A 14,174-nucleotide genomic window follows, 5' to 3' on the forward strand; every position below is an offset into this window, starting at 1 on the left:
TTTAATATCATCACACTTTATTAACCAAAACAAACAAAACAATTTTAAGTTACTGAGATGCTAACATTTTGCAAATAGAAACAATATATGATATGTGCAACATAAATGTCTTTTCTTGATCTTTGCAAGTCTTTCTCAATATTTTCTTTCTTGAAAAACACTTAAATACACCACATATATATTTGCATGCTTACTAACATTGAAAATACGTTTCTTAGAAAAAAATATTGAGCAAGATTAAGGTATGAGAAGTGATATTATATTCGTTTTAACAGTCCAGGTGGTTAACAGTTTTATCTTCTATAAAAACATTACCAAATACAATTATGAAGAGATAACTTTCCTAATACCCTGGTAGTGTTTTACGTAAGTATGTAACACATACCACGTTAAGAATCTGACGCCAAATTTTAGGTACTGGTGACGAATTTGTTATACTTTATATAACTTGAAGAAAATAAGTTATGTCAACGGGCTCTTCAGGATATTTAGGAAAGAAACAACAATATGGGGTCACTACCATCGATCCACTGATTATGTATGACCAAGAGGACTTCCTATTCCCATACCTTATTAAAAAAATACACTTTAATTGTGTAAGATATGTGGAAAGATATGATAAAATATCTAGGATTGAAAATAGCGTGCACCTAGACTAAATATTACAGTCGTGTTGTGATCTTGAAGCGAAAAGCACTAGAAACATCATACATAGATACGTAAACTAACAATGCGTTTATTTTAACACAATCTAATCGATTAAATGAATTTTACTCAAGAGGATTTTTCAAAAGTATATGCAGCGAGGTTAATTTTATTGCCAGTGCCCTAAAAAAGAAATATAAGTCAACAAAACACAAAATATTGTAAGTAAAATATAAAAAACGGTTTTTTATGTCATCTAATCCAATAAATAAGGTTTAAAATGAGAAGAATGTGTATAATTATTGTCAATTTTAATTAAAAATCAATATAATATATTTTTCTAATTTTAATAAGTTCTTATAACGTCTTCTAATGAATTGAAATAATTCAATGCCACTCATGTATAAAACCTTTAATATTAGTTGATTTGATTATTAAAGTGATCGAGATTTAAGTGATTTTATCACTATATTTAGTCCAAAAATTAATATCATATAATATAACCTATTTTTTGGACAAATAGTCATCCAAAGAAGTTATTGCTGCTATAGGTAGTAGCCTTAATAGGCATGGACGAAATGGATCCTCGATCAGGACCTCATACTAAGATTCTCGATGCCGTAGATTTTACCTTCAATAATTAATTTGATTACCCATCGCAAAAAGAACAACCACGAGGCTATTGTTAACTATCCTGGAAGACTGAGATCTTGGTAAGGGCTCGCGTTCCTTTTTCGCTTTTAAACCACAGCGTTGTCAACACTAATCACTTGAAAAAATAAAACTGAGCAATATTGAGGCTAATTTTTTCCAATTAAATATAATGAAATACAAACATTTTGAAGTACAATCCTTTGGCACCACACCAAGTACTTGTCAAGCAGAAATATTTGTCCAAGAATGATGAGGAGATTATCATCTTATCCGTTAAGGCTCTAAGCTCCATGGTTATAAGATCCATACTGTTTTGGGAATATCTGAACAAGGCTACTGTATAAGTTTGAACAAATAGCGAAAGCTTTCAACATGCAAATATCACTGAAGAAAACCAAATCTTTTACAGTATCTAGAGAACCGAGAAGATGTAAACTCGAAATATACGATCAGATTGTAGAACAAGTGATGTCAAACAAATATCTAGGAGCGAACATAACTCAGCTGCAGCTGGGCAACAATTGATGCAAACATAGGACTAAGTCCTAACGTACGATGAAGAAGAAGAAAAAGAAGACGATCGATCATGTACATTGACTTTGAGCTCATTAGAAAGTCAACCTAAATGTTGACAACGAAGGTATATATGGTCAAAATTCCTTATCCCATCTGTGTCCCAATACATATCTCGGAATTATTTTAATATATGGTATAAATAAACTTTTTTGGGCACTGACATGCGATCGGAAGTAATTTGTTGTGCTACTTTTTGAAAAATCAAAAGAAAACAATCATTTTTGTTGCATATAAGTAGAATCAGGGATTTTATGATTATCTAAATTATTGTTATTCATTATATTAAATAAGTTATAAATTCGATAGTAATTTCCGAATTAATCAGACACGGTATTGATTGAGCAAAATTGAATATCGAATTTACAACTAAGAAAAACTAAATTGGATTTTTTAAAAAAACCAGTTCTATTAGATATATTTATGATATGGAATTTTTATATTTAGTATATGAAGAAATCCGTGACACATTTTATTTTACGTCCGATTTGGACTAAATTCTGTTTAAACTACATATTCTTAATTGATAAAGACCCTGTATTTAATAAAGGCTTCTAAATGATCCTAACCTTTAGCTGATTGTGTTTTTAATATATATATTTACTCAGGGTGCCGAAATATATTAATTTCGGCATCAATAGATATGATCTTGCAAAAATAGTTGTTTTAAATCAGTCACATTTATATCTACTTACAAAAATTTTAATATATTTATTATGTACATAATATATTATTTGGTCAATAATTCCATAAATTAATAATAGGAGCCCAAAACATCAATTTCAATTTGATGTTTTAAATAAAACTATCACAACTTTTAATATCACAGAAAAATAATTTTTAATTTAAACTATACAATATAAAAAAGTTGATCTAAACTATCTAAAAACCAATGCGAATCAACTAACCACAAAGTACTCATCGCCTTTCTAGGTTATGAACGTAGTAATAATTGTTTAGTTTTCATTTTTATTTAAAAATCTGAGGTATTTTCATATCTTCTACCCCGTCCTATAAAACTATTGGAAACAATAAGTTGATCGTCATTATGCTCCTTGGAACATATATTTTGGATTCCTTCTAACTGATCAATCGACATCCCTGTAGCTAACGAAAGTCGAACAACTCATCGGTATCATTTATACACGTCATAAACCTTTATCCACGTTGTATCTTACTGTCTAACTCTAGCTCCACCACCATTTGGCCAAAATTAATTCAGTCTTCAATCATTTTTTGTCTGACGGATCCAATCGACCATCAGGAATCAATTTTTTTTAGAATCTCCCTCTGAATCAAAACTGTGAAGGATAATAATTCTTTATTCAAATTGATCCCTGTTTTGTGTAGGTCAAATTGTATCTTCATTGTGACAAAGTGTTTATTAGAAATTTCGTCAATGAAGCTCAATATTGTGACCAAAGCGGGTCACCTAAACCACCATCATCAAACGGTCAGTCGCGTCTAGTGTCATCCAACTGGGAATCCTACTCTCAATATCCTTAAACCAGAGTGTCGCTGGGCATCTTCTACTTCTCTGTTCTCCATTCAATAATTCTTTTGGTTCCTCAGAGATGAACCTAGCATCTCTCGTTTCTTTCTTGGCTGCATGGATTTTGTTAAAGTAAGAGTTTCAGCACATTGCTCGAACAACCCCAACAGGGATTTCAGATCTGAAGACATGATTAAACTAACCAAAGGAGACCCGTGTTAAACATAAAGGTTTAAAACTGTGTCAAATTGTTTTAATATAAGTGATAACAAAGAGAGGTTACCAATTTAGAGACATGTTCATCTGCTTTATTCCGATACCACCTCAGTATGTTTTATATGACGAGGTCAAAAAATAAAACGTGATAGTGTTAATTTCCATAGTGTTTTCGGTGCTTGCTTTCTGTTATTCTTATTATTTCTTAACTCTTTTAACAGTCCTTCTCTCTATTATTTAAATGATTGTTACGGTAACTTTTAACTAACGTTTACTTCTCAGTTAATTCTTGCGCTAACTCAAAAAAAGTTAAAAATTATTGCGATACGTTTATCAATTAATAATACGGTTTAAAAGACACAAATTAACCTACTTTATTATAAAAAAAAAAACTAAAAATATATAGCAAACTGAAACTGTTAGTTAAATAATTCATACACTCGTTAACGTCAAAGAAATAACCTCGAAATGCGATAATTGATTCTCATTGGTGAAAACTAATATTTAAAGTTGTTCAATTGCTTTTGTTATTCTTCTTTCCCTTGTAACTGGGCCTTTTACTATATGATTACACGGCTACCGAATATTTGAATTGGAAAAAGTCTACAAGAACAAGACATTCAGATGGGAATGGAAAGAATCTGAGTAGGATATTAAAGCAAAGCTCAAGGTAAAGGAAATAAGTTGAGGGATGATATTTTTGAAAAACTTGAAAATTTTAAGGTGAAAGTTTATAAAAAATATAAATTTAACATTGAAGTTTCGAGAATGCGAGAAACTTTAGCATCCAATTAAACAATTATAATAAAAAAATTATTTTCACACTGTCGAAAACGAGATGTTTATTTAAATTAGGTAAGATATTATTGTTGAAAAATCTATAAAAACTTTCGATTATTGATTTATGGAATTATACTTAACGACATTAATAATATCTACCACAATTTGGCACCTTAAGTACTGCACGATGCTGCAGACAAAGCTAACCGTTGATTGCCTGGCACAACACGACAACTATTAAATAGCCAAACATTTAAGGCCCCTGCTAACAAACTAATTACTAAAAAAGCGAGAAGGGCTTTCAGACTAGTGCTTCTTCAATAAATAAATAACATTTTTTATATTTTAGAACCAATGTTGCCTTACTAGACTTATACGTCTGTATTATCCTAAGGCCGTATACTATAATTGCCATAGTCATAGTTTAAAATAAAACTATACTTGATAAAAAAATTATATTTGACTATATCGTTAATATTTTAACGGAATTTTTAATAACAGAGATTATTTAATTATGTCATATTTGACAGATCATACGAATAAACTCAAGAAGTAAAATTAAAAATTGATATTTTAATAAACTTTTCTTTGAAAAATTCACATTTAAACTGTTTCCATGAAACGAAAATGAGAGTTGAATGTTTTTATAATTAAAATAGACTTTAGATCGCAAAAATTTGGAAATAATAGCTACTAAGATCTTCAGTTTTTAAAAATATTACTTTTCGATGCATATACAGTCCTTAAAATCGATCTTTACCTTGACGTCACTAATAATAAACAAAAATATTTATTACTGAAGTTAGAGATCTTTAATTGAAATGTTTTTGACTTACAACAGTTAAATCAGAAATTTAGAGAAACTAGAACGCGACAAAATTGATTCAAGCACGTAACACACAGAATTAAAATCTCTGGTCCTTCGAGCCGGATATGAACCAGCGTTTTATGAAAGGCTCGAAGGACCAGGTAGTGCGTTTATGTGTGTTGGTGTAATTGTAGTAAGCAATGTGTTCAGTATATATGGACAATGGATGATAATGAATAAGCAAGAAGAATTTTTAATACGAGTATGTACCAAAAGTTACCTCAGTTTTAAATAGAGAAATTTCTTGATGTGTATTTCGAAAAATATATTTTTGATATATGTAATGGTGAATAAGAAACCGTGTAACAGGAAAATTGAGTATAATGTAAGGAAATTTAGCAGCATTGTAGATAATACAGGGTAAAACAAAAAAATCGTAGATTGTAGTGATTTTTGGTTTTGTAATTCTCCAAATTTTTGTTACTGTGAAAATAAAGTCAATTTGATATATATGACAATAGTCACTTTCTACGTCAGGTAGTGTTTTTGCAAGACATGATGTCAAGGTAAAGGTAAATTTGATGGAGTGTAAATGTATCTTATAAAAAGCAAATTTACAGATATCGAAAGCTGGCAACAGTGAAAAATCGATTTTTTGCCACTAGATACCCCCTCGCGTTAATAGCATTGTGCTTACAAACCACCTAGTGACAAATTCATTAAGCATAATTCTAATCCTTCGATTAGATTTTTTAAGATATGTTCAACTTCATTAATATATTAATATCAAAATGGAATATAAATCTGAAACAGGTTTATATGTATAATTAATTTTTAATATTTTTAATAAAAAAGAAAATCATCTAAATGTTTTCCTGCTCCACAATTTTTCACAAAATCGACGCCTTGCATCAGAAAAACATTATTTGTTGAATGAAATTCAACAAACACCTAGTACAAGTCTTCGGAATCGAACTACATTGGCACTACAGTCATTATTAAGCAATTCTAAGGAACTAAAAAATATTTTTTCGATATTTTATAAACTAATAACAATAATTAGAAAATAATAGGATAGTATGAAATTTTCTAATTGAAATATTTTAAGTAAATTATAAAAAAAGAGTGTTTGAATAAACAAGTATAATTTTTTGTTGTTGTTGATGGAAATTTTGAAAGAAAACTGAGTTTTACTAATCTGTAAAAAATCTTATAGATCGCATTCAAAATATATGATTTTAACGTTATCTCAAAAATCGATAAAATAATTTAAATTTTGTACGTCGGTTTGCTGGCTAAGGTCCTTCTATCAAATTTCCATTGGCACACATTGTTTTTCATAAATATCTATATTAAATTTATCAACATAAAAAAATAACAACAGATTGTCCTCATTATAGTCAAACGTTCATAAATAAAATGTTTATTCGAGTAGGTCACTTAAAATTTTTATAAATCTGAGCAATTTTTTTTATTGCACATTATAAGAATGAAATTTGTATTGTTAGTACGTAAATTTACAATTAAAAAACTAGTGACCTAGATTATACCAAAAATATTAATTTTACAATAAGACGGTACCCACTATTCGGTACCATCTTTAGAATACATTCCAAACAAAAAATATGACTAGTTTTTTTTCTATGTCAAACCGTAGGTTGTAGGACTAGAATACAATATCATTAATACTATTAACATATGAAATTACAAACTAAGCAATAATAAATTAAAAAAAAATATTTCTACGTCTTTTTGTAAATACACTTCAATTATTTTCAAAAATTGTAGTTGATTACAAGAATCAAATCAAATAAATAGAATTAAACACTTTATATATAGTTATATAGCTGTTAAGCTAGTTAAGTTAGACAATATATACAGAGTGTCCAAAAATTAAAGCCAAACATGTCTAAATAATATCTAACAATCTAACGGCGAATTTTAGATGATAATTCCAGTATACAAATCGTGTGGGCGAAATTAGTGCCTAAAATTTTGACATTTCAGAACAAGCCCATAAAATTGTTTATTTTGAGATACTTTGAACGCCATACATTGGAAGGAATAAATTAATTAATTACTAAAATCACGTTTTTGCTGGAAGAATAAAGAAAAATTAACCCCAAATTTGGAAAGTTCTCCACCCAGACAATACGCTGGCTTATCCCGCATGGTTTGAAAAGAGGTTTATACCTAATTTCAGAATCCCAGTGCTGGACTATCTGTCATTGTTGATAAACAAAGTACGTTAACTATAGATCACAATAAATCAATGTACGTGCATTTCGACTCAAAACACACGTACCATTACAATTTAACAATATAATATAATAACCTTGTATCTATATAACGTTCATGTATATGAATCAGCAAAATAGACACCGACAGAGGTAAATAAACATAGAATTATTGAATGTGTAGTTGACAATATACCAGTGATTTGAAGACATGGTTTTATCAAGTTCTCGGGCTTATCTCAACACATGGCGACCCTTCAATTAATCACCATACATCCACCGTATTCCTCAAATTTTGTTTCGTAAGGTGAAATCTACATTAAAAGAAACACGATTTGAGTTAATTCTATGAAAGAGAAAGACGCACGAAACAAACAGAAAAAACTTTCAGCACTTTTTTAGAGACATGTAGCTCCAAAATGGTGACTTCTAAATATTTTTGTTTTAGCTAGTCTCTTCCTTAGCATTAATTATTTGTACACTCTGTATAAAAATCATTCGAATGTATACAATAGAAATTTTGAATTTATTTTCAAGAAATATGAGTTTTTCGAGTGATTTATCATCGAGGAATGTTTCTTTGGATCAATTAAACTTGTTAAGTAACAATAAATATCTTGAAATCAACCACAAATAATTTGTGTGTCATAATAATAATGGTCATCATCGTATATTATGTCTAAATAATCTAGTATTAAATTTATTTTTACTAGACACATTAATACTATATATATTTAACGATTATTATGAAATGTTTGGTTCTGAGCAAATTTTCAAACCAGATTGATAGATAGATAGATTGGGGAAAAAATAATTTCGGTTCTCCATAATAGATGACCATAAAGTTAAGTAAAGCCATCCTATAGGATTTAAAGTACAAAGTAACGTCATTAGTTCACTCAATCAAAAATTACTCTGATTTTAAAATGGAGATTCTAGGAGGTTACTTTTTATAGCTACAGAGCAGACTCATCGAACATAGTTTTTTTTTGTGTTGGCACAAAATATTTAAAAAGTTGATGAAATACTTCAAAATACCAAAGTAGACATACTGATAGAGCTTGTGGAGGCTACGAAGTACAGGAGAATAAAGATAATGACAATAAAAGATGTGTTGTTACCTCAAAAGCAAGTATTTCTAGAAAAGCTGGTTCAGAGAAATCAAGCACAGGGTATGTGCCCTCAGCATCTTTGTATGGGTTATGACATAATTCATATCAAATGCCAATTGAATGTTCCAAATCAAAAGGACTGAAGACGAGTTTCTAAAACTCCATATTATAACAATTATAATGTTACGACAATAATTTTTTTGACGATGAAATTTTTGTTTGGTACAGCAAATATGTTTTGTTTTTTAATCACCGTATTACTTCTGCAGGAATAAAATTTATCGTTCCCATGGAAAAAAGATTTCATTGTCCTAAACTTGGAATGAACCGTTTGTTTTTTAGTCTGGAGCTTCTTCTTCTTAGAGTCTAACCTACCACCACAACCTTGCAGAGGAGCTACTCCTATATCAGGGCTAACTACAATGAAAGTTTCTGTAAAAACTTCCTCATCCCACCCAATAATACACAAAGAATCTCTTTTTTATTTAAAGGTCGTTTAAATTATAAAAACGTGAGAAGAGAAACCGAAATTATTTTTTTCCCAACTCGATGAGTAAGTAAATTTCGCAGGATTTATTATCAATTTTTTTGTTTAGAACATTTTTCACAATCTCTACATCTATTCACACTAATAACCACAACGAAATAATTAATAACATATTTTACGTTAGTGCAAACTGCGGTAAAGTGATCACAGAAAAACTACCGCTCTATTTACATATACGAGTATATTTTAAATGTGAAAATATTGCATCGATTTCATATTAATAAACGAGTGAAATGAGCATTTTTCGTTTTTGACACTAATTTTGCGAGTTTACTATTTTAGAATTAACTAAAACCAAAAAAAATCTTTGACGAATAATTTTAACAGTTTTAATTTTGAGGTTATCAGAACCAAAAACTTGAGAAAAAAAAACATTTTTCTAGTGAGAAATTGTGATTTTATATAAAACAAGTCGAAAAACGTTTTTTTTGTGAAAAAATTTAAACTTATTGATACGAAAACGTTGATATGCAACTAATTATGTATTCTAAGATGAGCAATAGGTTAGAATATTTTGGCACATATACAATCCTTTGGAAGATACACTAATTAACAAATACTATGTACCACAGCCTAATTTACTTATCTAATTTAATAATTCACAATCAGAAAGTGCCCATATCACTCCACAGTTCATATGTAACAAACAATATTTATTAGTCGTCACTAATCGATATATGCTCATAGGAATTTTTTAAAATTAATCCTAACATTAATATTAGAATGTAACTAAAAAGTTTTCAGAAAAAATATCATCAAAATAATCGACAAAAAAGTTCAATTTTTAAATGTAAATATGTAATTAGCTAAAAGAGCTGGTCAATAATTGAGAATTTTTGAATATCCCGCTCTTAACTAAAAAATTGACTCCTGTCAACAAACATCCATCATTTGACATCTGTCAAAATTTGAGCCAGTCACTTAGTTCGTTAGGTTAGGTTAGGTTTGGCATCCATTAATAGTAGATTATGTTGTTTCGAGAAGAAAATAGAAAAAAAAATGATTTCGAAAGCTTTCCAATAATTATTTTTTAGAAGAAAAAACATCACTCAGACCATTATAAATAATATGAAAGCTCTGGTAAGTTAAGGTGAAACAGTGGTTTAATAACCTCAATTGTGACAGTACAAGCACGAAAGATGTGGTTGAGGTATCTACAAATATTTGATTGTATCCACCACAATGCAACAGAGACGAAACATCAGTTAAAACAATGGGTTTCTTACGATGAAGTCAATGAAATCTGCCAAAATGACGAATATTATACTAACTCATTTCATAAAATGACCAAAGTATGTAAGCTTGTTGAGCAAGGATAGTTTGTTTTATTTTCGAATACGAAAACCTGAAAATGTTAGCACTTATAAATAAAAGATTTTTACGAATCACTGATTGATAAGGTACTAAGAACAATTACGAAAAACGACCAAATAATTCAAGAAAAAGAAAGTGCTTTTCCATCAAGTAAAGCACTTTCTCACACATCTTGGTTAATATACACGAATTGTATTTCGAATTGGTGGTTTAACCACCGTAATCACCAGATTTGGCCACTGGCGACTTTTTTCTATTTCCTAACCCTAGCATTCAACTTGCAAGAGTGAAATTTTCATAAAACGAGGACGTTGTGAAAAAGACGGCAACTATTAGTTGGAAAGGTTTGAGCATCATTGGAAAAAGTGTAGACATCAATGTAGATTTTGACAATTGACAAGCTCTTTTCTGTTGCCAGAATAGAAATTTTTGATTTGGTATATTTTTAATCTTCTTCTTAATCTTTACTTTCAGGCCAAATAAAATCAGAAATTACAAGAGTCCTTTAGTATGTGGATTATTTTATTATGCGACAGAGGAATTTTCAGCACACATGCGTGGCTAGACTAGGGAAAGTTTGTTTATTTAAAAATCAAATCGACTAGCTAAGGGTGCGTTATATGGAATGAGGTGAAAAAGAAACCACCATAAATGTTAAGACCAGAATGTAGTAGGGCTACCGCCAACCTTGAAGTTTAGTAATTCGAGCTATTGTTGGGATGTGTCAGCAATTTGTCATATGAAGCGCTTGAAAAATTGACACTTAGCAATGTTAGCATGAAGAGACTCGAGGAAATTACTAGGGGTCAGTCAAGATTACCTTACAGTATGAATTTTTAATCAAAATATTTTAATAAAGAATTTGATCCCTTTCTGTCCGTTTAGAATATCCCACCATCGAAGAGGACGAAGACATTTTTTTTTATTATAAAAAAATTCAATGAAATGGGTTGATTTTTCAAAAGGTTACCGCGTTGGTATACCATTTTTTTTTATTATTGCAGATTCCTAAGAGCATATTTGAGTTGATATAAAATGACGACTCTATTCCTTATTTGAAACACGATACATATAAAACAATAATAACATTTACTTATTGTCCTGTTTATATATTTTTTTATTATATATTTTTTGTATCACAATATAATTTAGATTATTGCTGAAACCTTATTTAATAATAATTTAAAATGTTTGTATTTTTTATTAAAACAATTTTTAAATAAAAACCAAAATGGATCTGGAAATAAACATGTAAATCTAATAAATTGAAATAAAATAAGTAAAACTATGTACCTACAATAAGGTGAATCATCATCAAAAAAACCAAAAACTTTAAGATTTATCAAGAAAATGATTTTTTCGAACCCCCCTCATCAAGTTTCAGCTCTTAATATAAATTTAAAGTACTTGACATTTAAAAAATTTTTTTTTGAAATTTCTAACACTTTTTACATTAATACAAATCCCCCTTATGGAGAAGTTTATGCTCCTCGAAATCGTTTTAGACTTCCCCATAAGGTGGATTTGTATTATTGTAAAAAGTGAGAAGTATTAGAAATTTGAAAACAAAAGTTTTTTTTAAATGGCATAATGGTAAAAATTTCTAATACTTTTAACAATAACCCAAAATTCCCTTGTGGGAAATTTTTTGCTCTTTGAAATCGCTTTAGAGTTTTTTGTGTAACTCTCACTGGATCGGAGAAAAAAATTTCCAAAAACTATGCTTTAACGAACCTATTGGTGGACCAGTGTAAGTTACGAAAAAAACTCTAAAGCGATTTCGAAGAGCATAAATTTCCTCATAAGGGGAATTTGTATTATTGTAAAAAGTATTAGAAATTTGAAAAAAAAATTATATTTAAATTTTAAATACTTAAAATTGATATTAAGAGCTCAAACTTGGCGAGATTCTTTTTTCTATATGTATTTTAATATTTTGATTGGACACCGAAAAAAAATCACCCTACCCTACAAATTACGAGGGAGTTCGAAAAAATCATGTTTCTTCACTTCTTACTTTTTTTATTCGTTTTTCTTGATAAATCTTGAAGATTTTAGGTCTTTTTCAATAAAAAATTAGTTTAAAAACAAAAACAAGTAAAAACTAATGTTAAAGAAAAAAATCTTTTTTCCACTCATTTCTTCTAAGGGGATAATATTAAAAAAATTACAGAGCCACAATGAAAAATTAATAAAAACGATACTCAAATGTGATTTAATTGATTTCTTTTTTAATATCACATTTTTATTGAATTTTTTTAGGAAGTTTTGAATAGTAGTTGAGATTATATCATTTTTTTTTGAAAACAACTTTTTTGGTAGAAAATAGGGCAATTGTCTAGTTTAGAGCTGTCCAATATGATACTGTTGGCCAACATATTGTTAGAAATATTCATAAAAAAATATTTAGCGAAGAAATTGAAGATTAGAATACAAGCAGCGCAGGATAGGAAGGAAAAGAAAGTAAACAATACTTGAAAGATGAATTAAAAAATTGGAGAGATCATATCGAAAGAATCCCAGAAACCACATTGACAAAAAAATAGAAATCAAATAGATGGAGAATACTAGACATCGTCTCAATAAGAGCTCAAGGAGAGGATAGATATTCGAAATTAAACAGAACAGGATCCTATTGAGCGAAAAAGAAGAATATCAAGTAGACACCAACGTATTGAGACATACCGTTAAAAAAATATTCAACAATGAACAATAAAGGCAACCGATGTCAAAAGAGATGGAGATCATCGTCAGAAGAAGAGCTCAGAAGAGAATAAATACTACGAAAAAGAAGAAAATCGAGTAGATACCAACGTTTTGTATTTTATTAAAAAAAAAAAGATTAAGCTAATGCAGAGCTGAACACACTGTCTACACTAACACTACATCAACACTCACAATTACACTGTCTGAAGTGCGTTTCGATAACCAAGTTATCATCTTCAGAGACTGGAAGTTAAGAGTTTACCTTCAGTCTCTGAAGACGATAAATTGGTTATCGAAACGCGTGTCAGTGTCAGTGTATTTATGAGTGTTAATGTAGTGTAAACAATGTGTAAAGGAAGTAAAATGAATCTAAGAAAAAATGATGGTCCTATTGAAATAAGAAGACAAAATTACACGTTGATTTTAGAGAGCAGTGTATTAAGAGACAATATCAAGTCTACTAATTTACTAAAAAAACACGGCGCTGGGATACAAAAAATTGGACAGTTCTGTAACAGTTAACGAATGAAAAGAAAAATCTCAACGGGAATTCAATAAATAATCGGCGATTAATTATTCGAACAGGACAATAAACAAATATGCTAACTACTAAACATTGATATATCTGCAACAATTTAACTGTTTGTAAAAATATCAGTTTTTTCATGATTTAGCGAAAAATGGAACTAACTATAATAGAAAATACTTAACGAATAATAAAAAATGATAAGTTGTGAATTTATCTAAATATTAAATAAAAATCTTTGGTTTTGTTCCCAGTACCAATCTTGTGGTTTTTATAAACGACATATATTGTCAAACAGTATAATTTCACAGATCAAACGACGTCAATTTCGATAAATTAACACACCAACTGGATTCGAGATTTGCCTAAATTAATTTCTTCAATGAATCGGAGCTTTTACGATGTGATTTGGAGCGATGTAATGGTAACCGGGTAGAGGAAGACCAGCTGTTTCCATGGATATCCTGTTGAAAAAATTCGATATATTAGTGACCAAATAAATAAATTTCTTCAATTCCTCAGACCCCTTCAATATGTTACTAAATCGTCCTCTAATTGAAAATT

At 29.3% G+C, this 14,174-nt stretch overlaps 1 protein-coding gene across 4 annotated transcripts in view; it reads right to left on the bottom strand.

Moving 5' to 3' along the window:
- LOC130901637 (poly(rC)-binding protein 3) overlaps positions 1-14,174 on the bottom strand; it is a 58,460-nt gene continuing 44,286 nt past the window's right edge. For all 4 annotated transcript variants that reach the window (XM_057813147.1, XM_057813150.1, XM_057813149.1 and 1 more), the window contains exon 9: positions 1-14,074. In XM_057813147.1, the coding sequence (XP_057669130.1) occupies positions 13,990-14,074 (85 nt within the window). In that variant the 3' untranslated portion in view covers positions 1-13,989. The remainder of the gene's footprint in view (positions 14,075-14,174) is intronic.

This window comes from Diorhabda carinulata, chromosome X, assembly GCF_026250575.1.
Source record: "Diorhabda carinulata isolate Delta chromosome X, icDioCari1.1, whole genome shotgun sequence".
In the NCBI taxonomy this organism is placed as follows: Eukaryota; Metazoa; Arthropoda; class Insecta; order Coleoptera; family Chrysomelidae; genus Diorhabda; species Diorhabda carinulata.